We start from the raw sequence: 27,389 nt of genomic DNA, 5'->3' as shown, positions 1-27,389 counted from the left end.
TGGGAGAGGATATGAAAATCTCCTGCATGATATTTGAAGGTGGTGTGAGTTGAATGAAACCTAGGGGTAGGGGCGTCTAAATGAACCGGCACATCAGCAACGACGTGACCAAGATTTCACCAACAGAATATCAAGGCGAAGGGCCGTTACTGTAACCAGTGGTTGTGTAGTCACCGCGGTAACGACCTGATCAATCAGATTACCTCGAACAACAGACCTACAATACATGCTACTGTCACGGGAGGAAAGCGACAACATTCTACGGCCGCACCGGCTACACGTCAAAGTCCGCAGCGTAAAGACCAGTGTCTCCTGCGTCACCGTAGTGACGCCCGGTCTGACACCCCCATCCTGCTGACTGAAGACTTGTGGAAATCCCGAGTAAAATTCCTCCACAAGCGGTGAGTATCGAGCCACCTCGACGAAGGCGAGGACAACATTGCCCTATGTATCACCCAGCGGCCTCGCTCGGGAGCGGCACCGGATAATTCTAGTTAAGTGCTGCCGTTCCCACTACGGAACAAATTAAACGCTTCGGTACCCATTACAGCACAGCTGCTACCATCTGTTCTACTAGGTCCATTTTACAGAAAATAGGGAGTTAGGGATTAGCTTATCTGAGTGCAGGCTTTCTCGCTGTATTCCAGTGACGACATCTGTCAGTGCAGGCTTTCAGCCGAGTGGTGGCGTCGTCGTGTTGCAACGTTTCGCTGAGTTTCGTGGCCGTAATCTTCAATTTTGGCTATGCAGATGTAATTTATTAACAGTTGCGAATACGAACAACCATCAGGTGTGTAAGGGAACGACGAAAACGAACATTTGTGTCAGACCAGAACTCGAACCCGGGTTTCTGGCGTTGGGCGAGTCTTTGATTTAAAAGCTTTGGCTATTAGTGCACGATTCAGGACCATATCCAAACTTCCGTATGTTGTCACTCCTGCGTTGCAACCCGTGCTCTTATACATACACACCTTAAGTCGTTCCTGTACAGGGAGAAGACATTTTTCTTGAAAGTAGCTGATAGTGTCGGCGAGTAAATACGATGTTGCAGTGCGTGTGTTTTTAAGAAGAACGGTGCGATGTTCCTTCGGATATTCATGCACGTCGAAAGCAACAGGCACTGCGGCGACTACGGCGGCTATAAAACTCATGAAACGAATTCGCAGCTGCTTTCGTAAAGCAGGAAGCGGGAAATCCTGGTTCGAATCCCGATGCGGCTCCAGTTTACAGTCTCGTCACTCCTTTATACAGCTGACAATAGTTCGTACCGCAACTGCGAATATACCGGGTGGTCATAATTAAACTTTCGCTGTTTAACACGTTATAACGCGCAAGCTAATTACCGTACGAGTACCAAACGTGGTAGCATTCATGTCCAGAGTATGGGATGCATGATTTCCATGCGTCATAGCGCCACCGTCGAGTTCCAACTATGGCCACCAGGTGCCATCTTGATCCAAAGTCTAACACACCTGACCAGTTCAAAATGTTCAAGGGTGTGTGAAATCTTATGGGACTTAACTGCTAAGGTCATCAGTCCCGAAGCTTACACAATACTTACCCTAAATTATCCTAAGGATAGATACACACACCCATGCACGAGGGAGGAGTCGAACCTCCGCCGGGGCCAGCCGCACAGTCCGTGACTGCAGCGTCTTAGACCGCTCGGCTAATCCCGCGCGGCACACCTGACCAGTCGCAGTGCAGTTGTTGACGTATCCACCCGAGCTTGGGCATTATTCGTGAAGCTCTATTATCAAAACGACAGCAAGGCTGCAGCTGCACTATCAGAATATCGCCAGGGTCCTTTCTCCACCTGCTGTGCACAGCATGATGAAGAAGTTATTATCAACTGGGGAACTGGGCGTCGCTCCGGGAAGCGGCGGACGACCAGCTGCACCACAGGTGCTCGATGAAATCGCCGTTGCTACGGCAGAGAACACTGCGTGCAAACCCCCGTCGTCAGGCAGTGCGCGTGCTGTGTCACGACAATTGAACATCCCGTGGTCCACTGCACGGAAGGTGCTTCGAGCCATTATCAAATGCTATCCGTACAAGATCAATATTGCACAGCAGCTTGCACCACAGGACGCCCAACGACCTGTTGACTTCGCTCTCCACTTTCTCGCAAGGATTGAAGTTGACGAGAGCTGGCCCTAGACCATCCTGTGGAGAGAGGAAGCTCGTTTTGCTCTGATGGGTGAGGTGAACGCACAGAATTACCGAGTGTGGGGATCTTCACTTCCAGTCACCGTACATTTCCTCTGTATGGCGAACGTGTCACCGTGTGGTGTGGCTTCACGGCTACTTTCCAAAGGCGTGCCAGTCAGTATTACTGCTATATGCTTCTCAGAAACACATTTGGAAGTAATCGAATTATCAGCGGATTGTTTGCAAATGCTTGGCCGTCACGATCACCTGATCTCACTCCCTGTGGTTCCTGGTTGTGGGGCTACCTGAAGGACCGGGTTTACCAGGGGAACATTCCCAAAAGCGCTAATCCGAAGCGCAACATATCAAGAGAGATAGCTAGGATACCTATGGACGCGCTTCGTTCTGCTGTGCAGAAATCAATCCCGGACTTTCAGACTCTTCTAGACACTGATGTACACCATACTGAGCCCCTTTTGTAGCAGTAATGGTGCCGGTATGCCATGGTATGATGTGCCGTAGCAGCACGTTAAAAGTGTTTCAACTGAATTGATTCTGCATTATTTGTCTTCCCCATGTCCTTGACATTAGTACTACCAAGTTTGGTATTCTTACTGTAGGGAAGCAGCCTACTCACGCCGTAATAAAGTCACATCAGTCTTTCCATTGTGTGCCAGCCAGTCCGCTGTAACTAGCTCTGACGTCATAAATGTTGTGCAATACTTTAAAAATCAAATAAATAACCTGAAACGGTTCTAGCATGTCAGGAGTAATACTAAATTAATATGTGCTGGATGTCAGTTCGATAATTTTGACCATTTTCGAAATTTGGACGTTTTTCTGTAAAAATCATTGGCGCAACAGAAAAGAGCTAGAGACTTAAAAATTTATATTTAGATTCCTTTTTCATAATTATTTAATAGAAACAGTCTTTTGGATCTCACAAATTAAGATTTTAGTTGAAATTCATAATTTTCTGGTTTTTGTCTTAAAAATTAAGGAAGCAAGATAGATTAAGTAGGCTAATAAATAAGGCTAGGATGTTTATATTTAAGTAGAATGGAGATCAGCTGTAATCATAAAGATGTGAGAAGTTTCATTTGAATACCTATAAAACTATAGCGATAGCGTATCTCCAAAGGGCAAGTTCAGAGCTCGTCTACTGCGTGCAGTGTAATTAAATTAATTCTCTCGCCCAAAATATTGAACTTAGCCACGTCAAACTTTTATTATGATTACTTACCTGTGTGCTGAATGCACATTTAAATTGAGAGCTTCATCGGCCATCAGCAAAAGAAGCTACGATTTATTCAATAACTTAATGTGGTGCATTACTAGCCCAGCGGCTAGTCGGGAGAGCCGATTTGATCAGGCGTTCCCTTAGCCGTCCGCACCGCGGCTATATATATAAGAACGCTGCGCGAGGAAAAAGGCCCCAGTTCTCCCCAGACCCCGAATAGTAGAGATGGGCAAACTGAAACAGTACAATGTAATGTTCCGATACGCTGTTTCGAAACAGTGAAACAGTTTGTGTTCTGTAATCTAATAAACCTATACATTTTATCATCTTGCATGTCTACTGTATAAGTATGTCCATATAAACACAAATGAGGTGCGAGAGCGCTAATCATGTCGCAGAAAGCATGAAACTATCACTTAGGCGTCTTGGCAGTTTCGTATTTCCTGCAGCAAATGCGCTGCTTTCGTGTCGCGTGACTTTCATACTTTTCAATTGGCTGAGGACAGCCATAGCTGAAGACAGAAGAACCACCACGAACGGAACTGGAGGTGGGAGCAAACTGCAGAAACAACGGATATTCTACTGGGAGTCCCACATTCCGCTAGTATGGGTAATTTACCCATCCTGCTAATTTCCATCTACACAAAGGGAATCATTGTGGATAATAGGCACAGTGACTATAGACTCACAAATAACGCCAAATAATTCGAATAAATAACAAAATATAACAGAAAAATTTTTTGTCTTTCAAGGTGTTTCGAACCGTTACTATAAATTCACCATGCTTTCCAGCCCTTCCCATACACCATTACACTATCAGTGATTTGTCAAACAGATTGCTTGCAATTATACCTACATCAAATTTATGTATATGTCTAATAACTGTCACTCTATGCCTTTTTTTATTCGAAATGTTGTCCGCTTACTTACGTTTCTTAATATGATTACTGTACATGAACAGAGAAGCGTCTGTTATAAAAAAAAGTGTAATTTAACTGAATGATTTTCACATATTTATTATTTTGAATGTGAATAGTATGCGTTGTTTTATTGTTTGGTTAGTGTTTATAAAGCAGATGTTACGCCATTTCGAAACAGGACAGTCAGCTAGAAACGAAGCTTTATTTTCGGATATCTTAAGCTTTATGCTATTGCTTGTCAAAAAGATTTCGACACTCTTGAAAGAGTTACATGAAGTGGTATGTTGTGTTTCAGTACCTGTGCCGAGCCCGAATCCCGTCCGACACAGAGTGGAATGAAACATCACTGTTTCGATACAATTAGTCCATTCCAGGCACAGGTGGACTGAAACAGCCTTATTTTGAAACAACGATACAGTTTCTGTGTGTGGCTCGAGATCGAATCTGGTCCGAGACAGGGGCGGAATGAAACAACACTGTTTCGAAACAGTGAACCACAACCGTTCCGAAACACTGAAACAGTTCCACGTTTCGATACACTGTATCGAAACATAGAAACAGTGGCCAAGTCTACTGAATAGCACACCATCTGTGTCGGGAGTCGCGTCGCGTCGGTATCATTGCTATAAACAGCCTCGGATGCCGTAATAAGTTACTCGGGATATTAGTAACCATGAAATCATTTTCGAGTGAAGTGTTAATTCTGGGATGACTTTAATTATCTATTTTCAGTTTGCGTATGTCGTATTTTCACGTGCCGCCGCGGGACAGACATTCTACCATTATTTAGCGTGGCGTTTGATGAACCTAATCATCAAATTATGGCGAGCATTCGTTTAAACTTTTAATTTGGACAGTTGTAGTTGCATCAGCGCATTACACTCTGAACTGCTCTGTTAGTCAGATTGTGTGGATTCTTTTTATTTTTTTCTCATCTGTGACTTTCAGAATATAGAGAACGTTTTTTTTTTTTTCACGATCGTTTTTGATTATGAATCCCAGACAATCTTCTAATTCCTCAGAGCTATAAGCTGTAGCTATAAGTCTATTTCTCAGATGAAGTGGGCACTAGGAATTCTAATTACAGGCTTCACGTTTTGCTAATCACTTTCTGGTGGCCATTGTTGTAGTTACAGAGCCAGTGTTGAGAACGGCAAAAGACAGCATAAATAATAGGAACTGGTTTTGCATTCAGGAACATTTATATAAACAATTAATTTCACCCGCCGCCCCACATATGGAGCGTCGGCCGTGAAGTGTTTCTACATTCAAACATTTATACAACAGTAAATATTCCAACCAGACGCCCCACATTACGATAGTTAGTTTCCGTGTTATAATGTATTAAATAGGGAAAGGTTAATTATAAATACCCGGTGTTTCATAACAGCAGCAATCGCCGTAGCAGCCTTTTGCTCCTGACATGGATGCGTGTCCCCATAGTTCTTCTTAACAACACAGCCACTGCAACACCGTTTCCATAGGTAATGTATTTAGAAAGGGATGTGGGCCGAAGAGGTCGAACGAATCAGGATGACATAAGGTCGATCTTATTGTTAACCTCCACTTTTGTTCAATGTGAGCGCTGAAGACGAAGACGAGATGCTGTACATCGACAGATTTGCACCTGGTGGCCAATATTGGAACTATTTTTTCCAGCGTAAATCGTTTCCGCATTAACGTATTACGATATCCACTAAGTTTCTATGCCATACGATAATTACAGCCCACACTGGACCTCCGTGAGTAGGTGCACTTCAATGATAACGGTCCGGTACCAAGATGGAATATTATATGTAAACCTAGCGTTAATTGGAAAGCAGACTTACGAAAAAAAATTTAACCTGCCACTTCGGATTTTTTTTCTCGGCTGATCGTGAGGCGTCCATTTCCGTGGCTCGTGACGAAGCGATAACTGCATGTCGACGGCGCCGGTAGTGCCCTCCAGATTGTGTCAGTAGCAGAGCTCGGCAGAATGGAGAGTGCCAGAGTGTACAGTAGAGCAGAGCAGAGCACAGTGGCTGCTTTTCCGCGCTGGCTGTGCCTCATTTGGCGTTCATTTCCCGGGCCGGGCCTGCCCGCGCCTTGCCCGCCTGCTGTTGACGTAATCGGCAGCCGCACAGCAGTAGGCTGTCGGCGGGGATTAAAATTTAATGAGACTGCCGAAGCCGGCGTAATCCTGCCAGATGGACCGGCCCCAGGGAGCAGGGAGGGGGGAGGGACAGCCAGTGGCTGGCAGCCGGCAGCCGGCAGCAGTCGCTCGCCACAACACGCCTGCCTCCGGCTCACCGCTCGCCCCCACTCACCTGCTCCCCAGAGGCCTGCCCACCGCCCAGTCTTCCGTTACACGCTGCACAGCCAAACTGTCAGTTACGGGCAACACCTTACAGCGCTCCATTTGCCATCACATAACGAGGTCCCGAAACCTATTACGCACGCAAGTCTGCATGACAGAAAAGAAGAATGTTCGTCGTTAGACTTTTTGTTCGTAATTCCTACAAAGCTACAGTTTTATTCTAGTCTTGATGAAATTTTGCACACTTTACGTTCGAGACAAGAGGAATATCATATTCTGCATATGATTTGGTAATCTAACTTGAAACATTTATCCATGTAAAGGGGAAAGGTTGTTACCAAAAGCCGGCCGCGGTGGTCTAGCGGTTCTAGGCGCTCAGTCCGGAACCGCGCGACTGCTACGGTCGCAGGTTCGAATCCTGCCTCGGGCATGGATGTGTGTGATGTCCTTAGGTTAGTTAGGTTTAAGTAGTTCTAAGTTCTAGGGGACTGATGACAACAAATGTTAAGTCCCATAGTGCTCAGAGCCATTTGAACCATTTGTTACCAAACGTCTCTAACGATTTTGGTCGATTTACTTCAAATTTCTACACGATCCCCTAATGAATATTTTCGTGGACGTAGGCCAAATATTTCTTTTTAATACGATATATATATATATATATATATATATATATATATATATGCTTCTACATCTACGTGATTACTCTGCTATTCACAATTAAGTGTCTGGCAGAGGGTTCAATGAACCACCTTGAAGCTGTCTCTATCTCGAACGGTTCGCGGGAAAAACGAGCACTTACATTTTTCTGTGCGAACCCTGATTTCTCTTATTTTATCGTCATGGTCATTTCTCCCTATGTAGGTGGGTGCCAACAGAATGTTTACGCAATCGTACGAGAAAACTGTTGATTGAAATTTCATGAGAAGATCCCGTCGCAACGAAAAACGCCTTTGCTTCAATGATTCCAACTGCAATTCACGTATCATATCTGTGGCACTATCTCCCCTACTTCGCGATAATACAAAACGAACCGGCCTTGTTTGAACTTTTTCGATGTCTACATGCAGATGTATGAAATATAAGTATGAAATATTGTCCTAGCTGGAACAAATACAAACTTCTCGATTAGGTCCCTATCTATCTGGTCTCAACTTTGATCCATGACCGCCGGTTGATTATTATAGTAAATGTATGGAGGGGCCACAGTGCATTTAGCTGCTCCTGTAAGACGCGCCGATACGGTCAACGATGGATATGTCTAGCAGCCCCCGCGCCATGGTCTCCACGATCACATGAGCTCCATAATCAGGATTATCCTGTTTGTGCTTATTTCAGAAGTGGAGCATAAAACACTCCCGTTGATACGGTTGAACGAGCGGAGCAGGAAGTTGTAAAATCTTGTCGAGGTATTTGAAAGACTTCAGAGTTCAGTACAATGAAGACCACAGTATTCGACACAAACGTGAAGACTACATTTCAATCACCTCCTCTAATAGCTACTGCGGTGCAATAAATCGTCACATGTATTGCGCTGTGGTAGTATTGTACTACTTACCGAGGTACGCCAACTGCGAAATTCCCGCCCGATTAGGAGCAGGCTTAGTCGAAAAGTTTACATTTCAAATCGATTTGTCCTCATTGGGACAGCATTTTATACTGTAAACAGAGGCGGCTCTTAAACACACTTTTGCAACTGCCCGGAAACGGTTTGTTTGCTTGTATAATCGGATATTTTCATCCATGCCAGTTTTCACTACTAATTACTGCGATACATCCTGTGTAGAGGCGTCACTAAAGTAGAAAAATGTAATCAAATATTGGATCGCTTGCAGAACACCTGCACTTGGTAAATGAATTGGCAATTGGTCCCCTACGTAAACAAATGTATCGTATACAGTGTGTTCGGAAATTGGCGTCACAAATTTCTAGGACTTCTAGAGGCGAGTGAGTACATAATAGAGATGTGTTTCACTTTAGCGAATATGAAGAAGTGCTCGAATCTCTTAAAGTATGCAATTTAGCGTACTTGTTTACTGGACATTTTTTTCCTTGTTTTGGTCCACACTACCGCCTCTGACAGTTGCATATCCTACACTCTGAGCAACAACTGTAGCCGTACACATATTCCACTGTCAGAGGTGTCAGAACGATTTTCGATTGTAGTTTTCGACTCGTTAGTTTCCGAATCAACGACCCTTATCTAAAATTGATAAATTTATCTGTCTTCATCATCCTAGAAAGTTTGTAACATCATCGCAGAATCACCTGGTACATAACTTACATACATTTATAGGCGCCGACTACTATAACTTCGACTTTCTGTAGCATCGTTGGATGACGTTTCCGGGCATGGGTTCCTGTTCAAAATACAATATAGTTACTCCCCTCTACAAATCCTAGACGTTTGTAACGACAATTTCCGAACACCCTGTACTAGGCACAAATACGCGAAGAAAATGATTATTGTTTATTAATTGCCGAACAATCACTAAAAACAGTTACATCCATTAAATATCTGGCTGTGTACGTGCGAAATGGTTTTAAGTGCAATGATCATTTAAAAATAATCTATTGAAAGAAAGAAGTACAACCACGGAAAAAGGCAGCTTAAAACATTTTCTTTCTACCGATGCTTGCGAACAGCTTCTCTGGCTGACACGAATGAAGTACAATTGATGTACCTGTGTATACAGCTACGTGACTACTCTGCGTTTCACACTTAAGTGCCCGGCAGAGGGTTCATAGAACCACCTTCAGACATTCTACCGTTCTACTCTCGAAGAACTAGTGGGAAAAACTAACACCTAAATGTTTATTTGTGAGTTGTGATTTCTGTTATTTTATTACGATAATTATTCTTCCCTGTGTAGATAGGTGTCAACAAAATATTTTCGCATCCGGAGGAGAAATTTCGCTAAAAGATAGCGGAAATCGAGAAGATCCTAAGAAGTACAGAGTCACTGCCTCGTGCAGAAGGTTCGCAAGTGTTTCGGAGATGCTGTGCTAACTCCAGTGGCGGATGGTACAGGAGAGACTTTGTTCGCCATGGTGTGGTTTACGGTCTAAAGTCTGAGACCGTACTCTCCTAAGGGAGATTACCAACACAATTTTTCCTCCTACACATGGAGGCTTACCCAAAATCCATCTCCCCGCGCACCACTAGCGATTATAACAGTGAAGTGCGAAGTGACGATGATTCACAAAATACCCTTCGCCACACACCATGGCGTGGGATGCTGGGTATAAATGTAGATGTATAGAGCCGAGAAACGGCTTAGCCACAGTATAAAGGAGTAGTGTTTGGAGAAAGAATCTGTACTCCACAGCGCAGATCACGCCAGTTTTAAAGTTCCTGTCGCATTATAACTGAGTGCCCTTCTGGAAATCGACCCTGAACGTAGACTTTCGCAGGAAAGGTCCTACCGACGAGCTACCCAGCTACGACTAATGACCCGTCACCACACTTTCCATTCTGCCAGTACCTCTCTGGACAAAATACTCTCACACGTAAACAAAATAAGTGGCAAACAGGTACTGACACAAGAAAAGGTCAGTAGGTAACAGAATCGGCCTCGAGGGGCAACATTCCGGGTTCGGTCCGACTCATAGTTTTAAACTAACAGCAAGATTCAAAATAGCGCACTGTCCGCTATACTGTGAAAGACTTTCTGACCAAACATCGTCAAGCCGGCCGCTGTGACCGAGCGGTTCTAGGCTCTTCAGTGTGGAACTGCGCTGCTGCTACGGTCGCAGGTTCGAATCCTGTCTCGGGCATGGATGTGTGTGATGTTCTTAGGTTAGTTAGGTTTAAGAATTTCTGAGTCAAGGAGACTGATGACCTCAGATGTTAAGTCCCATAGTGCTCAGGGCCATTTGAAGATCGTCAAAATCTCAAGTATTATCTGGTTTCAAACAACTCCTACACGACCGTACCGTTATGTAGAAATACAATATGAGTTTAAGACGGAACTAAATAATCTTGTCTCAAGCATCCGGATACCGCTGTGTAATTCAGAGTTGATGGCTAGTTGCCAACATATACGGACCCGATAGTACACAGCCCAGTCACATTAATGAGACCACCACCTACGTTTGACATCAAAGAGCAGTAACCTATCCCAGACGGCAGATGCAGCATCAGTAGTGTAGGATATATGAAGTGTGCTGGCGGGACGTGCAAAACAGTGCAGCCGTTGTCGTAATGAGGAAATGGAGCGATTTATCTGGCGTCCAGAATAGCACGATTAATTGCTTTCGGGTCAAGGGTGAAGGCATTTCCGAAACAGCTAGGTTTGTAAACTGTTTGCGTGTCGTCACAGTTAAAGTATACCATGTAGACAAAATGCCGCCATCCAAAACAGGCGGAGGCATCTGTGGTGCACCACGGGCCATAAATAACAGAACAGGGGTAAACGATGCCTGCGGAAATATGTACAGGCGAACAGACGTGAAACCGTACAGTAGCTGACAGCCAAATGAACCAAGGGGATACCAACAATGTCTCCTCAGTGAGTGCTGAGCAAACGCTGTTGCGTATGAGCCCCTGCAGCGGGCGCCTCGGTCATTCACCCATACATGCTGCTGTTCATCGGGCATAAAGGCTGGAATGTGCTCACTAACACCGCAAATGGACGCCCACCAAGTGGGGACAGAACGTCTTTTCAGATGAATCTCGTTTCACGCTCCATCGGCCACGTGACCGCTAGCGAGTACGGCCCTGCAAAAATTGTCGGAATGCTCCAGATCGTAGGAGGGGGAGTTATGGTCTGGGGAATGTTTTCTGGCAGTCCACACACACACTACATATTATCCAACTGAACACTCAGAATGATCTGTACGCTGTACTACGCGACTCGGACCAGTGCACTAAACTCAACAAGCTAACTAACGAAATGCATACAGACTACCTACGCAACAGACCCTGTAGAAGGCAAGTCGGTGGACGTAGACAGCAGAGTGCCCATGGGATGGACAACAGCTGTGTCATCTCAGGAGAAGAAGATACGGATACTGATCATGGCAACGATTCAGATATTGAGGCGTCTCAGGCCGAGCGGTTGTAGGCGCGGCAGTCCGGAACCGCACTGCTGCTACGGTCGCAGGTTCGAATCCTGCCTCGAACATGGGTGTGTGTGGTGTCGTTACGTTAGTTAGGTTTAAGTAGTTCTTAGTCTAGGGGACTGATGACCACAGATGCTAAGTGTCATAGTGCTTAGAGCCATTTGAACCATTTTCTTAGGCGTCTCACGTCGATGACCCATAGTGACAACCTGCGTGACAGCACGAATGGTCCGGAAACACCAATACCAGGTTCATGAACCTAAAAATACACACACATATTAATAAACAACCACCACCACAACTGTACTTAGGTACAAATTAAGTAGCACCCCCATGTCCTGGAATCGAGAAGGAACTTAAAGTAGAGACCCCTTCCGGGAACCTACGCCTTCTGGTGAACTGCGACACACAACGTGGATGGAAGGATCTTAATCGCGGTCCCTCGTACCAGAGCCCAACCCGAGGGATACATTAAGGTAGATCGGGGAAAACCACCGTCCAGGCTGGGTCGTTTGCGGAACCGGGACGTGCATATCCTTCTGATGCGTATTTCTCTCTTACATATCCATCTCTTCCACACCTCTCCTAGTCATGTAATCTCAAGAGCAGGAGATATAGATATAGATACAGATAAAGAATCGAGAGTGGCAGCCTACTACCCCTGATAAGCCCTAAAGAGGTGTACATGCTCACTAAGTAAACTGCATCGCAATTGTAAATATTAAGCAACACCACCATCTCAAACAAGTAGTCAGTAGCATCAGAAAAGCAACTTAAAGACAGGCAACCTATGAAGAGATGTACGCCTCCTGGTGGGCAGCAATGCACGGCCCAGGCAGAAGGATCTTAATTGTGGTCCCTCGCATCAGAGCCCAACCCGACAGATACACTAATATAGATCGGGGAAAACCAATGTCCGGGCTGCGTGGCTCGTGTAGCGGGAAGGCGCTAATCCCCCCGACTACTGACAAGAACAAACAACAATGACATGGGGTGCCTTTTATTGTTTCTTTCTTTGGCACTATGTTAGTTTTAATATGGTAGTCATATAAAAGGAATCTGTGAGTGGCGGCCAGCGACTTGAAGGTCATTCAAACACCCTCACCGCCACCCACATACAAGGTGGGGGAAACTTCTCATTCTCTATACTTTCCTATCCTCTTTTTAAATTCTTCTTAAATTCCAAATTCATTTGTATCTGACTTTCCTACCTCCATAATTTTTTTGGAACGTTATTACAATGCTCCATAACAAAGAAAAACAACTGAACGTATCAAACAAATAGAGCCCGCTTCCAAGTGGCGGGACACGGGCAACAGTGTGAGTGGGTCGGGGGTTGTGGTGGTGTCCCAACAGCCATTCCGGGCTGGGAACCCAGTCACAGCGGCCAAGTGGCACATTACGACCCACCATAAGAAATCAAAAGGTGGGTCAGAAAACACAAGCAGCAAGTGAAAAAAAAAAAGTCCACGGGTGATCTCGTCGTTCTGGAAGGCGCTATGGATGAACACAAGTACGCATCTGTCCTTGGGGACAATATCCATCCCTACTTGCTGGTTTTTTTATCCTCAGCACGATCAAACCCGACACACAGCTCGCAGTGTACGTGCTTGTTTCGAAGAGCACCGGGATGTATTTGCCTTGCTTCCCTGGCCACCAAACTCCCAGGATTTTGAACCAATCGAGAATCTGTGGGACCACCCCGATCAGGCTGTTCGGTCCATGGATTCTCAACCAAGAAACTCAGCGCAGCTGGCCACGGTGATGGAGTCGGCGTGGCCCCCCGCCGCTGTCGGCGCCTTCCAGGACCTCGCCGACTCTCTTCCTGCTCGTCCGCGCCAGAAAACAGGGTTATTCGAGCTCCTAACAGGAGGCCCCATTAATGTGACTGCACCGTGCATAAAAGGAAGAGGAGATTGTCGTGTTGTCAGTAGAGGGGCAGTAGCACCATACTAGGTTGATCAGCAGAGGTCAGTAAGTGACAAGTTGCACTAATTGTTGGATGTCACCTCAGTAAGAAATCTGTCAGGGACATTCCAACCTTGCTAAATCCGACCAAGTCGACTGTTGGTGATGTGATTGTGGAGTGGTAACTCGGTGTAATAACCACAACTAAACCATGACGAGGTAGACCTTGTGTGCAAACGGACAGTAATCGTAGAGCATTTCGGATGGTAGTAGTACAAATTCGCCTATAAGCAGCAGGAGGAACCACTCGTGACTTTCAAAATGCTACCAGCAGTCCAGCTAGGACAGCACAGTGATTGTACGTAGTGAGTTAAAGAACTATAGTTTGCAGTGGTCGAGCAGTTTCTGACAAGGCACATGGTTCTGCAGTCAATGCTGAGCGGCGCGTGAGCTGGTGTACAGAGCGACGTCATTAAATGGACAGTGGAGGAAGGGAACAAGTGATATGGAGGTGTTACGATAAGAAGGTGTCTTTCCTGCTTTGGGTGTAGCCACTTCATTGCTCTTAAGATAACCTAAATGCGGAACACCATATACACATTAACAGCACTGTGTACTGCATACAGTAGAGGATGATTCATTGCATCAAGTATGACGATGCAGCCTGACATAAAGCAGTACTTATTAGGCAATGGTCTGTTGACTATAATATTCCCGAAATGGATTGATCTGCTCACAGTTCCAACGTGATACCAATGGAAAACTTTTGGGATCAATCACAGCGCTGATTTGATTCCAGACCATATCCCAGCGTGTAACTTTACTGCGTACCTATGTTTTGGTTGATGAGGACGAATGGGCTGCCACTTCTCTACAGACGTTCAGATTCCTTATTGAAAGTGTCCCGAGATGAGTTGAAGCCGTCACTAACAGGTGTCAGGATCCTTTTGAACAAAGGGTATACACTTGATGCCAGCTTCAGGTGTGTCGTCTGAAGAACGCAAGACGGAGTGTAATACACCCACAGAGTAGATAGCTTATAAAACCCTCTCTCGATAAATTTGAGTAAAGTTTGGCAGGTTGGTGTACGTACGTATAAAATTAAATGAAGGGACGAAGCCGATTCAACGACAAAAAATGGAATGTCGCTTGGTTTGGGCCTCCCGTCGGGTAGACCGGTCGCCTGGCGCAGGTCTTCTGAGTTGACTCCACTGCGGCGACTGGCGCGTCGATGGGACTGAAATGATGGTGACAATACAACACATGGTCCCTAAGCGGGGAAAATCTCCGACGCGGCCGGGAATCGAACCCGGGTCCCTCAGCATGACAGTCCACCGCGCTGACCACTCAGCTATCGTGGCGGACGATTCAACAGAACACTTGCGATCTACGTCATCGGTTGTCTTACAAGGAAACTCCCTATCGCACCCTCGCCATACTTTGTGGTAAGCCCATCAAAAACTGAACCGAGATCAAGTATGAAAACAGGAAGTAGCAAAAATCTAAACATTGAACTGTCCAAGCTCAAGATCTGCAACATTGATCGGAATCGAATAGCGACGGCGTCCTGGTTATGTGGCCACGCTGGTGGACTCGCGTTCAAATCTTCCTTGTGACCCATTTTTTTTCACAAAATTATGACGTCTCTATTCGCTATTTTAATTTGTCTGTGTCGTTGTGTAACGTTTGTTTGTGCGAGCCAGGTGTAAGTAATGGACGTCGAGGCGTACGTACCTCCTATTAGTTCTAAGCAAATACCACATGTTCTGACTCTTCCTTTCCGTTTTGGACGTAATGCCTCTTGAATTCCTTTATTACAACATAGTTCACATCCGTTTATTTGCTGTTTCTATTTCCAAGACAGGTCTAAGTGACTCGCTTCTGCTCTCACTGTTCATCACATTTCCTTGAGACGGTAATGTATTCTTACCTCACGACTCAGATTCTATAACCAATGTATAGTATGACAATTACCAAGACTGCAAGAAGAGAACAGACCCGTCAATGACCAGAGGGAAGTTCATAGTTTTGCTAAACAAAATGGGGCACGAGGGAGATTTGAACACAGATCTCCGAACTTGCAAACCAACACCGTGACCCACGCAACGAGGACGCCGTGATTCTTGCAGTTCTCTAGATCTTGCACATCTTGACGTTGCACCGTTCAAAGTTTCCAATTTGCTTCTTTTTTCACAGTTCAGTACACCTTCTTCGCGTTTTCATGCTTGATCTGTGTTCGGTTTATGACGGGTTAGCCACTGGTCGATTTTACCACTAAATCTGAGGGAGTTTGCCTTGTTAGTGCACGTGAGAGTGTCACGTAAGTGTCCAATAAAGAACAGTGGGAGATGGCAAGGGTGCAAAGAGTTTTGCAACGTCGTATTTTATAAATTCGGAATGCCCTCGTTCCAGTACAAGTGTTACATATTCTATTGTTTCCTCCAACGTACATGTAGCGTAATGGCCTGTAGGGAAAAATTAGAGGGATTAGAGGGAATACAGTTGAAAACTGACTATCTTTCTTCCGGCATCTCATCTGCATGTCGAACAACAAAATGATTCAAATGGCTCTGAGCACTATGGGACTTAACAGCTGAGGTCATCAGTCCCCTAGAACTTAGAACTGCTTAAACCTAACTAATCTAAGGACATCACACATACCCATGCCCGAGGTAGGATTCGAACCTACGGCCGTAGCGGTCGCGCTGTTCCAGATTGAACCGCCTAGAACCGCTCGGCCACACCGGCCGGCGTCGAACAACAACTAAGAAAATCATTTTGCCACATGTCAGGTATGAATCAGAATCTGGCCTGCGATGTACATTTCGAAATGCATGGAGAGGGAAAGGAAATAAACACAACGACGCTAAAACAAAAACATTGTCACATTTTCTGTACACTTCGCTGGAGAAGCCCTGCGTCCTCAGGGGCAGAGATGAGGCTGTTTTATATACAGCCACAAGAACTTGTTTCACAACAGTGAAATTGTTGGCAAATGCCCTGCAGTAGCTATGGCGAAAGTTTCTTAAGTGAATTCGGCCGGCTGTGAAATGAGGTGCCGGGGGAATACGTTAGCGCGCCAGCTGCCTGCGACACGAGGGGAGAGGAAACTTCGTGTCCACGCCACGGGCGATTTTGGCAGCTCACAATCCCTCTGTGGGCTGGCCGAGTTCAGCCCGGCCGCCAGAGAGCGAAAAGCGCGGGCAGCTGACTGGCTGAATGGCCCAGCAGCCCGTGGGCGGACAACGAACCGACAAGGTGGATCGCGGGGGGAGGGGGGGGGTGGAACATCGGCAGCGCATTTCGCCCACGCCTTTGTCGGCTACATCTTTTATCTCCGGCGCCTTCACTCCCTTTCTGGCAGCGCGATCAGGGTAACTTTTGCCTCTCTACAAAATCACCTAAACTTCGTGAGCTCGCCTGGAAATAACGTGCCGTAATATCACGTGCCTTGCTATAGAAGTACACAGGCAGACCAAATGTTACAGTATTAAACCAAATTCTCTCTTTCTCTGACGTCTGACTTGGACTGCCGTCCCGTTAGGCATTTAGTTTAGGAATGTCGATTCAGTTTCCACAGCGACTCTGTCTTGCGGCACTGGAACGATATCCTCCCGTTGTTTATATTAAAGTCTGACAGTTCCAACCCGTGGCAAGATAAAATAATCGCGACTCAGACTCGAGTACTTTGCAGACAAACGAGCCCTGTTAAATGAACCAAGAGCACAGGAAAATTTAAAAAGTGGTATCACGAAAACACAGCACCTGCGTCAGACGTTATTGTTATCTCTTCCGTCACACTCCCCTGAGCACACTAAAGCTGAAAAGGCTGTATCTGTTAAACATCGGCCACATACTTGGAAAAGAGAAAATAACCGCCGAGAACTAGACCGATGGATACTGAACTTTTTCGTGTGATATCAGTGGCAAATACTGCCTGCTCTACTGTGCATCCATAAAACATGATATCAATTCTGAGTGTAAGTTCACGACACTTATTATAGAATAAAATATAGTGATATGATATCGTAATTCGATCACATGCACTCACATGGATCATTTCGTTTAAATGGACACATCTCTATCAGAAAAAAATTGGGAAAGGGAGTGTAGCTGTTAGAGTTAAAAATCCTGAGTATATTTAATACATTGGTCGCTAAACATACCCCATAGGTTTTAGAGACGGTAGTAAACATCAAAATAAGAGAAAGAATCCACTAAACATTGCTTCGGACATTCCTACCCTAAAAGCTATGAGCATTTGTTCATCTTCATTAACGTGGTATACACTTCTGGCCATTAAAATTGCTACACCAAGAAGCAATGCAGTTGATAAACGTGTATTCACTGGACAAATACATTATACTAGAAATAACATATGATTACATTTTCACGCAATTTGCGTGCATAGATCCTGAGAAAACAATACCCAGAACAACCACCTATGGCCGTAATAACGGCCTTGATACCCCTGGGCATTCAGTCAAACAGAGCTCGGATGGCGTGTACAGGTACAGCTGTCCATGCAGCTTCAACACGATACCACAGTTCATCAAGAGGAGTGACTGACGTATTGTGACGAGCCAGTTGCTCGGCCACCATTGACCAGACGTTTTCAATTGGTGAGAGATCTGCAGAATGTGCTGGCCAGGGCAGCAGTCGAACATTTTCTGTATCCAGAAAGGCCCGTACAGGACCTGCAAGATGCGGTCGTGCATTATCCTGCTGAAATGTAGTGTTTCGCAGGGATCGAATGAAGGGTAGAGCCACGGGTCGTAACACATCTGAAATGTAACGTCCACTGTTCAAAGTGCCGTCTATGCGAACAAGAGGTGACCGAGACGTGTAACCAATAGCACCCCATAGCATCACACCGGATGATAGGCCAGTATGGCGATGACGAATACACGCTTCCAATGTGCGTTCACCGCGATGTCGCCAAACACGGATGCGACCATCATGAGGATGTGACCATCATGAGGCTGTAAACAGAACCTGGATTCATCCGAAAAAATGACGTTTTGCCATTCGTGCACCCAGGTTCGTCGTTGAGTACACCATCGCAGGCGGTCCTGTCTGTGATGCAGCGTCAAGGGTAACCGCAGCCATGGTCTCCGAGCTGATAGTCAGTGCTGCTGCAAACGTCGTCGAACTGTTCGTGCAGATGGGCGCTGTCTTGCAAACGTCCCCATCTGTTGACTCAAGGATCGAGACGTGGCTGCACGATCCGTTACAGCCGTGCGTATAAGCTGCCTGCCATCTCGACTGCTAGTGATACGAGATCGTTGGGATCCAGCACGGCGTTCCGTATTCTGCTGAACCCACTGATTCCATATTCTGCTGAAAGTCATTGGATTTCGACCCAAGCGAGTAGCAGTGTCGCGATACAACAAACCGCAATCGCGATAGGCTACAACCAGACCTTTATCAAAGTCGGAAACGTGAAGGTACGCATTTCTCCTCCTTACACGAGGCATCACAACAACGTTTCACCAGGCAACGTCGGTCAACTACTGTTTGTGTATGAGATATCGGTTGGAACCTTTCCTCATGTCAGCACGTCGTAGGTGTCGCCACCAGCGCCAACTTTGTGCGAATGCTCTGAAAAGATAATCATTTCCGTATCACAACATGATTTTCCTGTCGGTTAAAATGCGCATCTGTAGCACGTCATCTTCGTGGTGTAGCAATTTTAATGGCCAGTAGTGTACATCTCTAGCGTAAGTTCTTCCTTTTTACAGAGTGTAGCAAACAAATGAAAATACAACACTATCCTGCTACTGTGAAACAGCACAGCTTCTACATCTACATCTACATTTATACTCCGCAAGCCACCCAACGGTGTGTGGCGGACGGTATTTTACGTGCCACTGTCATTACCTCCCTTTCCTGTTCCAGTCGCGTATGGTTCGCGGGAAGGACGACTGTCTGAAAGCCTCCGTGCGCGCTCGAATCTCTCTAATTTTACATTCGTGATCCCCTCGGGAGGTATAAGTAGGGGGAAGCAATATATTCGATACCTCGTCTAGAAACGCACCCTCTCGAAACCTGGCGAGTAAGCTACACCGCGATGCTCAGCGCCTCTCTTGCAGAGTCTGCCACTTGAGTTTGCTAAACATCTCCGTAACGCTATCACGGTTTCCAAATAACCCTGTGACGAAACTCGCCGCTCTTCTTTGGATCTTCTCTATCTCCTCCGTCAACCCGATCTGGTACGGATCCCACACTGATGAGCAATACTCAAGTATAGGTCGAACGAGTGTTTTGTAAGCAACCTCCTTTGTTGATGGACTAAATTTTCTAAGGACTCTCCCAATTAATCTCAACCTGGTACCCGCCTTACCAACAATTAATTTTATATGATCATTCCACTTCAAATCGTTCCGCACGCATACTCCCAGATATTTTACAGAAGTAACTGCTACCAGTGTTTGTTCCGCTATCATATAATCATACAATCAACGATCCTTCTTTCTATGTATTCGCAATACATTACATTTGTCTATGTTAAGGGTCAGTTGCCACTCCCTGCACCAAGTACCTATCCGCTGCAGATCTTCCTGCATTTCGCTACAATTTTCTAATGCTGCAACTTCTCTGTATACTACAGCATCATCCGCGAAAAGTCGCATGGAACTTCCGACACTATCTACTAGGTCATTTATATATATTGTGAAAAGCAATGGTCCGATAACACTCCTCTGTGGCACGCCAGAGGTTACTTTAACGCCTGTAGACGTCTCTCCATTGATAACAACATGCTGTGTTCTGTTTGCTAAAAATTCTTCAATCCAGCCACACAGCTGGTCTGATATTCCGTAATCTCTTACTTTGTTTATCAGGCGACAGTGCGGAACTGTATCGAACGCCTTCCGGAAGTCAAGGAAACTAGCATTTACCTGGGAGCCTGTATCTAATATTTTCTGGGTCTCATGAACAAATAAAGCGAGTTGGGTCTCACACGATCGCTGTTTCCGGAATCCATGTTGATTCCTAGAGAGTAGATTCTGGCTTTCCAGGAACGACATGATACTCGACCAAAAAACATGTTCTAAAATTGTACAACAGATCGACGTGAGAGATATAGGTCTATAGTTTTGCGCATCTGCTCGACGACCCTTCTTGAAGACTGGGACTACCTGTGCTCTTTTCCAATCATTTGGAATCTTCCGTTCCTCTAGACACTTGCGGTACACGGCTGTTAGAAGGGGGGCAAGTGCATTCGCGTACTCTGTGTAAAATCGAATCGGTATCCCGTCAGGTCCAGTGGACTTTCCTCTGTTGAGTAATTCCAGTTGCTTTTCTATTCCTTGGACACTTATTTCGATGTCAGCCATTTTTTCGTTTGTGCGAGGATTTAGAGAAGGAACTGCAGTGCGGTCTTCCTCTGTGAAATAGCTTTGGAAGAAGGTGTTTAGTGTTTCAGCTTTACGCGTGTCATCCTCTGTTTCAATGCCATCATCATCCCGGAGTGTCTGGATATGCTGTTTCGAGCCACTTACTGATTTAACGTAAGAGCAGAACTTCCTCGGATTTTCTGTCAGGTCGGTACATAAAATTTTACTTTCGAATTCACTGAACGCTTCACGCATAGCCCTCCTTACGCTAACTTTGACATCGTTTAGCTTCTGTTGGTCTCAGAGGTTTTGGCTGCGTAATGTAACCTATCTGCTGTTACATACGACCTGCATTCGTGACTTAACACTGACGGATGTGCTGAATATGGTATCCGTTCATAGTAAGGCGTGCTTCTGTCCGACGTCTTAGGGAAGCACGAACTCTCTGAAAAACTCCACGTTTGTCGTGCATGAGCTGGCAAACAGTGATAAATCGTTCCTGCAATTTTTGTACGTCATTAATGTGCTTGTACACACACCAAAGATTTCAAGTGTCCACACAAACAGGAATCCTAGAGGTTAAGATTGGGGGAACGAAGTTGCCAATATACTGGACCTCCCCGTCCAGTCCATTGGAAACGGATTGTCTCTGTGGCTGGTGCTCTGTCATGCATGAACGACATCTCCAGCCGTTATTGGAACGATTCCTCCTCTAGCAGTACAGGCGAGGTGTATGATGGGGAATCATGATTCAGTGCAACAGTCAACCTGTGTACGAGGAGGAGTCAAATGAAAATTTGCTGTTGAACAAAAGTGAAACGTAACTGCATCATTTTCCGACATAGTCTCCCTGTCGTTCAATCCACTTCCTCCGCGAAGGAACGACTCAGATTGTTCTGGAAAAATTATTTCGACCGTGTTGCACAGCCATTCGCCCATCGCCTGCTGTACTTCTTAATCGGAACGAAAATTTCTTTCCTCCCGTCGCCTCTTTGATTGGTCCAAATATTTGTTAATCACAGGCTACAAGATATGGTGAGTATGACGGATGAGGCAGAGTACCAAAGTGCAGGTTATCGATGACTGCAAGTGTTTTACGGGCAGTATGAGGCCAAGCTTTGTTATGCTGAAAATGACAATTATAGTATGAAGTCTACGTCGCTTTAATCTTATTGCAAGCTGAAGCTGATTTCTTAACCTGCTTGGACATGACGCACTGTTACCGGTGTTTCCCCTAGTCGTGTATTGTTCCAACACAGCGCCTCGTTCAGCCCGAAAGAGAGCCAGCAACACGTTTCCTGCAGATCTCTGCGTCCGGTACTTCTTGGGCTTTGGTGATGGTAAATGGCGTCATTTCTAGCTTGCTATCTTCTACATCTGTATCTACATAGATACCCTGCAAGCCAATGTACGGTTGTTTCGGGTTCGTGGTAGTGTCTCTAATGATTATCAGGAAGGGGCTATCACCTTCTGCTTCAGAGCAGAACAAAAGTTCGTCACAGACGTCACTCTTTCAGTTCTAGAATGAGCTGGCGTGGCACCCATCTTGGAGACGCTTTTCGAAACTTAGGCACTACGTGAATGATGTGATGTGGTCAGCCACCAACAATGTTTAGATTTGGAGCTATTTCATCCACCGTCACACGACGATTTTCCATTGCAACGGCTTCAACTGCTGCAGTAGATTCTGGTGTCACAACGCCGTGTGGCTGACCCGGGCGCTGAGCATCTTTCTCAGAAGTCACGCCGTTTCCGAACTTCCTGCTCCACTCACACATTTTCTGCAGTGACATACACGCATCACCATATTGTGCATTCATACACTTCACAGTAGGTTCCTTCACTGCTAAGAAAACATAAGACTGAACACTCTTCATCGTTGTACATGGTGCAAGTGGGGCAGCCATTTTGAACTGGTACTGTGGTATCGTTTCACTTTTCTGCTGTATGCTGCCACCTGTAGGGCATTCCTTATGTAACTGGCAACAGTACTGCCAACTTACAAAGCAATGACGCGAAATGTCGATTTTTAATTATTCTTTCAAGGTTTTTATTTGACTGCCCCTCATACTAGTGTGCAATATCCTATTAGTCTATCGCCAATAATTCCTGCCAACATATTATTTGAAAATCAGTGCTGAAGGTTTGCGTTTTCAACTGAGTGTGGATTTGCATCAACTCACACACGTTGGTTACGAAAATTAACAACCGCTTTTTGCTTGAAGCACAAGAGATGTGATTCACAGCAGCGAAGTGAAGTGCTAATAACTCGTAAGATATCATTCTAGAGCCCTTATTTACTGGGCATTTTTGTCTTATTTTGATCCACACTCCCATCTCACAAATTACGGAATACTTTTTTTTAACGTCCTGTACTTCTTCTCTAGTATATCCAGCTACAGATGTCAGCGCCTACTCCGCTAATGAATGTCCACTGAGAGTGAAACACAGTGACTTCATTCCTGCCCCCTATGATGGACGTACGTGATATTTTAGTTGATGAATGACGCAACCAGCCACATATACTTTTTAAAATGTGTTATAGTACTGTCATAACCGATTTCGGGCTACCACGCCTATCTTAAGATGGCTAATATTTTCAGTTACATGAATGTTTTGATCAACATCATGTCGTCTACTCCTGCACTGCACAAGAGAATTTCAATATTTAGAGTCACTTTGTAAGACGTTTCATTAATAAAAAAAGCTAAATTGCTACCTTTATTTAGATATAGTGTGAAATAGTTGTATTCACTTAGATAAGTTTCAGTAGAATGGCGATTTGTTTTGTTGTGACCTATGTGGTTTTCCAGGTCGATGTATGTGTTGTTGAACTGCAAACAGCACACATATTGTAAATAAATTGCTGTAGCACTCTTCATGTGTGACGGGAGTGTTGAGCGTCATACATATGCTATACATTTGATGTTTTTGTTTACAGTGCAAAGATTATCATTAAGAAAATTTAGAGAGATGTCATTGATTTCCTATTGACCAAAGATTTAAACAGAGTAAAGATGATGAGTGAGGTTTGCAAGATGAAACATATTAACAACAGGAAAATATATGCACTCTAAGAGTAAACTTATTATTAAAAATTGATTTTGGTATGGTTTTTTCTTACACAGTCAGCGGAAATTCCGACGAAGTACTGTAAAGTCAACTGATTGCATACAATCAATTAGACATACATTTCGTTCATACATTTTTGTATTACATAATTTGATCATTATATATATTTATAAGTAAGTTGCAGAAAAAATAGAGTGGGAGGGTGGGATGATAACAAAACATTTCTTCACCATGATAGTTTATATTTTTGCAGTTTTTACTGAAATTTTAAACAGGATTTTTGTCAAGATTTGTAACTGTTAGGGGTCTTGCTTGTGTTTGGAGTCTGTGAACAGACCATGGAAATTATTTAGAAACCGTTTATGGGCTAGCTTCAGCTGCTCGCTTAGATTACATTGAGGTGAAATTCGGGTGTCAGTAAATACTAACAGTTCCTCTAAGAGGTGTATTTTCCTGCCTTATTTAGTGGTACTGCGGCGGCGCGGTTCTTTCCGTCCCTTTACGACAGACCTGCACCTACCTCTGAACGTTGTCTCAGCAGATCATCAGTAGGAAAGCCGAGGGAAACCTACTGTACCTCGACGTGAACTAGGCTGCAATTAAAGTCACTAATCTACGTTTCGGGATAAAGTTTTCACACAAATGAAAGTTTGTAAATTTTGTCCTCAATTAATATATTCTGAAACTTAGGTGAACGAGTATCACTGCCAAGCCCGTGCTAGTCTTAACAGAGTCACTCATAATCCCTTTCACTCACGTTAGCAAGTTTATGGAGTTGCATTTCCCGAAAACGTAATAGCTACAAAAATACTGATTGTTTTTTATTGATAATGCTCGCCAAATATCAAGTCTGTCGGCACCAAATGCAGTCACAGTTTTTAGCCACCGACCTGCTCAATACGCCACGCGGAATATATGTCTTTTCTCGTCATAAAACTCACTTGAAATTTCCGAAATTTCTACACACCCATCGGAATTATTATGCCGTCACTTTCCAACACTTTTGATGTATGAAATACTGCTAGATCCGGCAACTAATCGTTTCCATTGGAAATACTACTACACACGTCCGAACTGTTTCATGGCTAGGCTTCTACTCTTCTCCAGAATACTCTAAGTCTTCTGTACCAGCAGATAAAGGCGCGCGAAGAATACTGCTTTACCATTGGTCAGTTTACTCAACAGCTAACAGAAAAACAACACTCTCCCGCGTCAGTCCGCGCTTTTCATCAATAACCAATCGCAAAATAGTAAACCTAACTACTGCACTTTTTACCGACGTAATTATCTAATATGCTGAAGTTTTCCTTATGCATAAAGTTATTTACTATTGTTATTTATACCTGAATTAACTTTTCGTTTACCATAAACTTACTTTACAAAACTATTGTATAAAAAATCCCCTTTTTCCACGTCCATACTTCTTCGACATGTTCCCACACTAAATCCTACTACATAACTCGTTAAACAGTTATCTTCATATTAACCTTAAACCACACTCACGCATCATTCATACTGCTAAAACACAGTTATAACGTTTCACATACACAAAAAGACATAATAACACTTTATGAAAATACTAGAACAGTTTATGAAAAACATTCTATTACTTTAGTGCACTCTAGTGGGCACAATCGAAACTAAAATCACGGTCCCCCTATCCAATACTGTCCTCTATCGGCTGATACATAAACTACGTGCGCGTCCAGTCTCGCGTCACCATCTGTCACTATCCAGCTCTGAGACACATCTCCCACTTATCCGCCTCCAAGGCAGGATAGTTATACGGCGCCACGCCTCAGTATGTAACATCTGTAAGTAGCCATTAGTGTTAGAAGTGGAGTGTCCATTTTGACAGATGTGAGTGGCTATTGCAGGTTTATTTAACCATCAATGTGTTCCCGATGCCTTGTACTGGAGCACCTGTCGGTGTGTCCAGGACAAAAGCTGGGCCAACTTTTGTGTTGCCGTGCCGCAGGTGCGCGCCGACTGGTCGGAGGGCGGCCCCACCGAGGACTGGATCTCCATGGAGGACCTGGACGGCAAGACGTACTGCCGCTACCCCGGCACCTGACGCGCCGGCCGCCGCCCCCGCCCCCCGCCCCCGGCCGCCGCCCCCGGGGGCTGCTCGGACCAAAGTGCCGCCAGCCGGACCGCCTCGAGCCGGCGCGCGGTGTCTCTCCGGAAACACTGCGGAGTGCTGCGAAGCGAAGCGACGCGACGGTGTCTGCCGACCGGAGGCCACTCGAATCTCGAAACACTGTTGATTCTTGCAATCTTCCAACACGAATTTGTACACACATACACTCACTGCCATATTTTACAGAAAAATTCCAAGTGATATTCATTTAGGTAACAATAGGTTCACGATATAGCGTCTGCTGCGAAATAGCACGCACGAGAGAACTGTAAACAAACGCCAGGAATTTGGACACACACTCTGTGCCATGTCACAGCAAACATCACTGATCTGATCTCGTCGATGCACAATACACGGTAACTGTGAGCTGTGAGCGCTCGTCTCCTTTAACACGTGCGGTGTATCCTTTTGTTGTTGTTTGCATTGTGGAGTTTACGAACGAAATAAACGATGTACAGTAACGCTACCATTGTTTAGTAAATGATCAACATGGAGTCTAGTGTTTAAAATAAAAGTGAAACTTTTCCTTGTAAGTATTTATTGTGAAGCTATGCAAAAGCTATTCCAGGAGGAAAGAAGACAACATTACCTGCTGTTTTCCATTACCGATTATCTCAATGCCGAATCCAGTTAACGCATGCTGCCTACGACAAACATTTGAAACCTAACGACCACATAAAAAGGATTTCAATTATATCTAGGAAAACATTGTCAGGATTTCTTGCTTTTTCCTTTCTTAAGAAAGTGGCGTAAAACGCTATCTTCTCCGAAACCTGACGTTGAGTGAAAGATAAAAGCACTATTGTGAAATTAAATCTTTGTTTGACACTGCAGTAGTGAAGTCGTAGTCCCAGTACATAAAATGTTTGCTTAAAAAAAAGTTATGTGCGCTATGGCTTCACTACTGTAGCGTCAAGTAAACATTTAACTTACATTTTAGTCACACTCCTTTACGACAATTATGTTGTAATATAGGACTGTTGGAAACAGCTGATTTCTCACCAACGATCCATTTCTACAAGCGATCCATTTGTACAAGCAATACCGTCTTTTATTCTCTGGTAAGAACAACTCAAAATCTCTCTCTCTCTCTCTCTCTATCACACACACATACACACACACACACACACACACACACACACACACACACACGATCACACATACACAAAGCTAAGACAAAAGAAACTAAAATATAATAGGCCAGTTGAAGTAATTCTTACCATGAAATAATGTCTGTTAAAATTCATATTTAATATATATG

The 27,389-nt window shown here is 44.7% G+C and overlaps 1 protein-coding gene across 1 annotated transcript in view; it reads left to right on the top strand.

Moving 5' to 3' along the window:
- Positions 1–26,081, top strand: part of LOC124789267 (dipeptidase 1-like) — a 1,467,693-nt gene extending 1,441,612 nt beyond the window's left edge. Inside the window, exon 14 of the mRNA XM_047256565.1 lies at positions 25,967–26,081. Within this exon, the coding sequence (XP_047112521.1) occupies positions 25,967–26,062 (96 nt within the window). The 3' untranslated portion in view covers positions 26,063–26,081. The remainder of the gene's footprint in view (positions 1–25,966) is intronic.
- Positions 26,082–27,389: the final 1,308 nt, after the last annotated feature.

Source organism: Schistocerca piceifrons, chromosome 3 (genome assembly GCF_021461385.2).
Source record: "Schistocerca piceifrons isolate TAMUIC-IGC-003096 chromosome 3, iqSchPice1.1, whole genome shotgun sequence".
NCBI classification, from domain to species: Eukaryota; Metazoa; Arthropoda; class Insecta; order Orthoptera; family Acrididae; genus Schistocerca; species Schistocerca piceifrons.
This window is presented reverse-complemented; position numbering and strand designations above follow the sequence as displayed.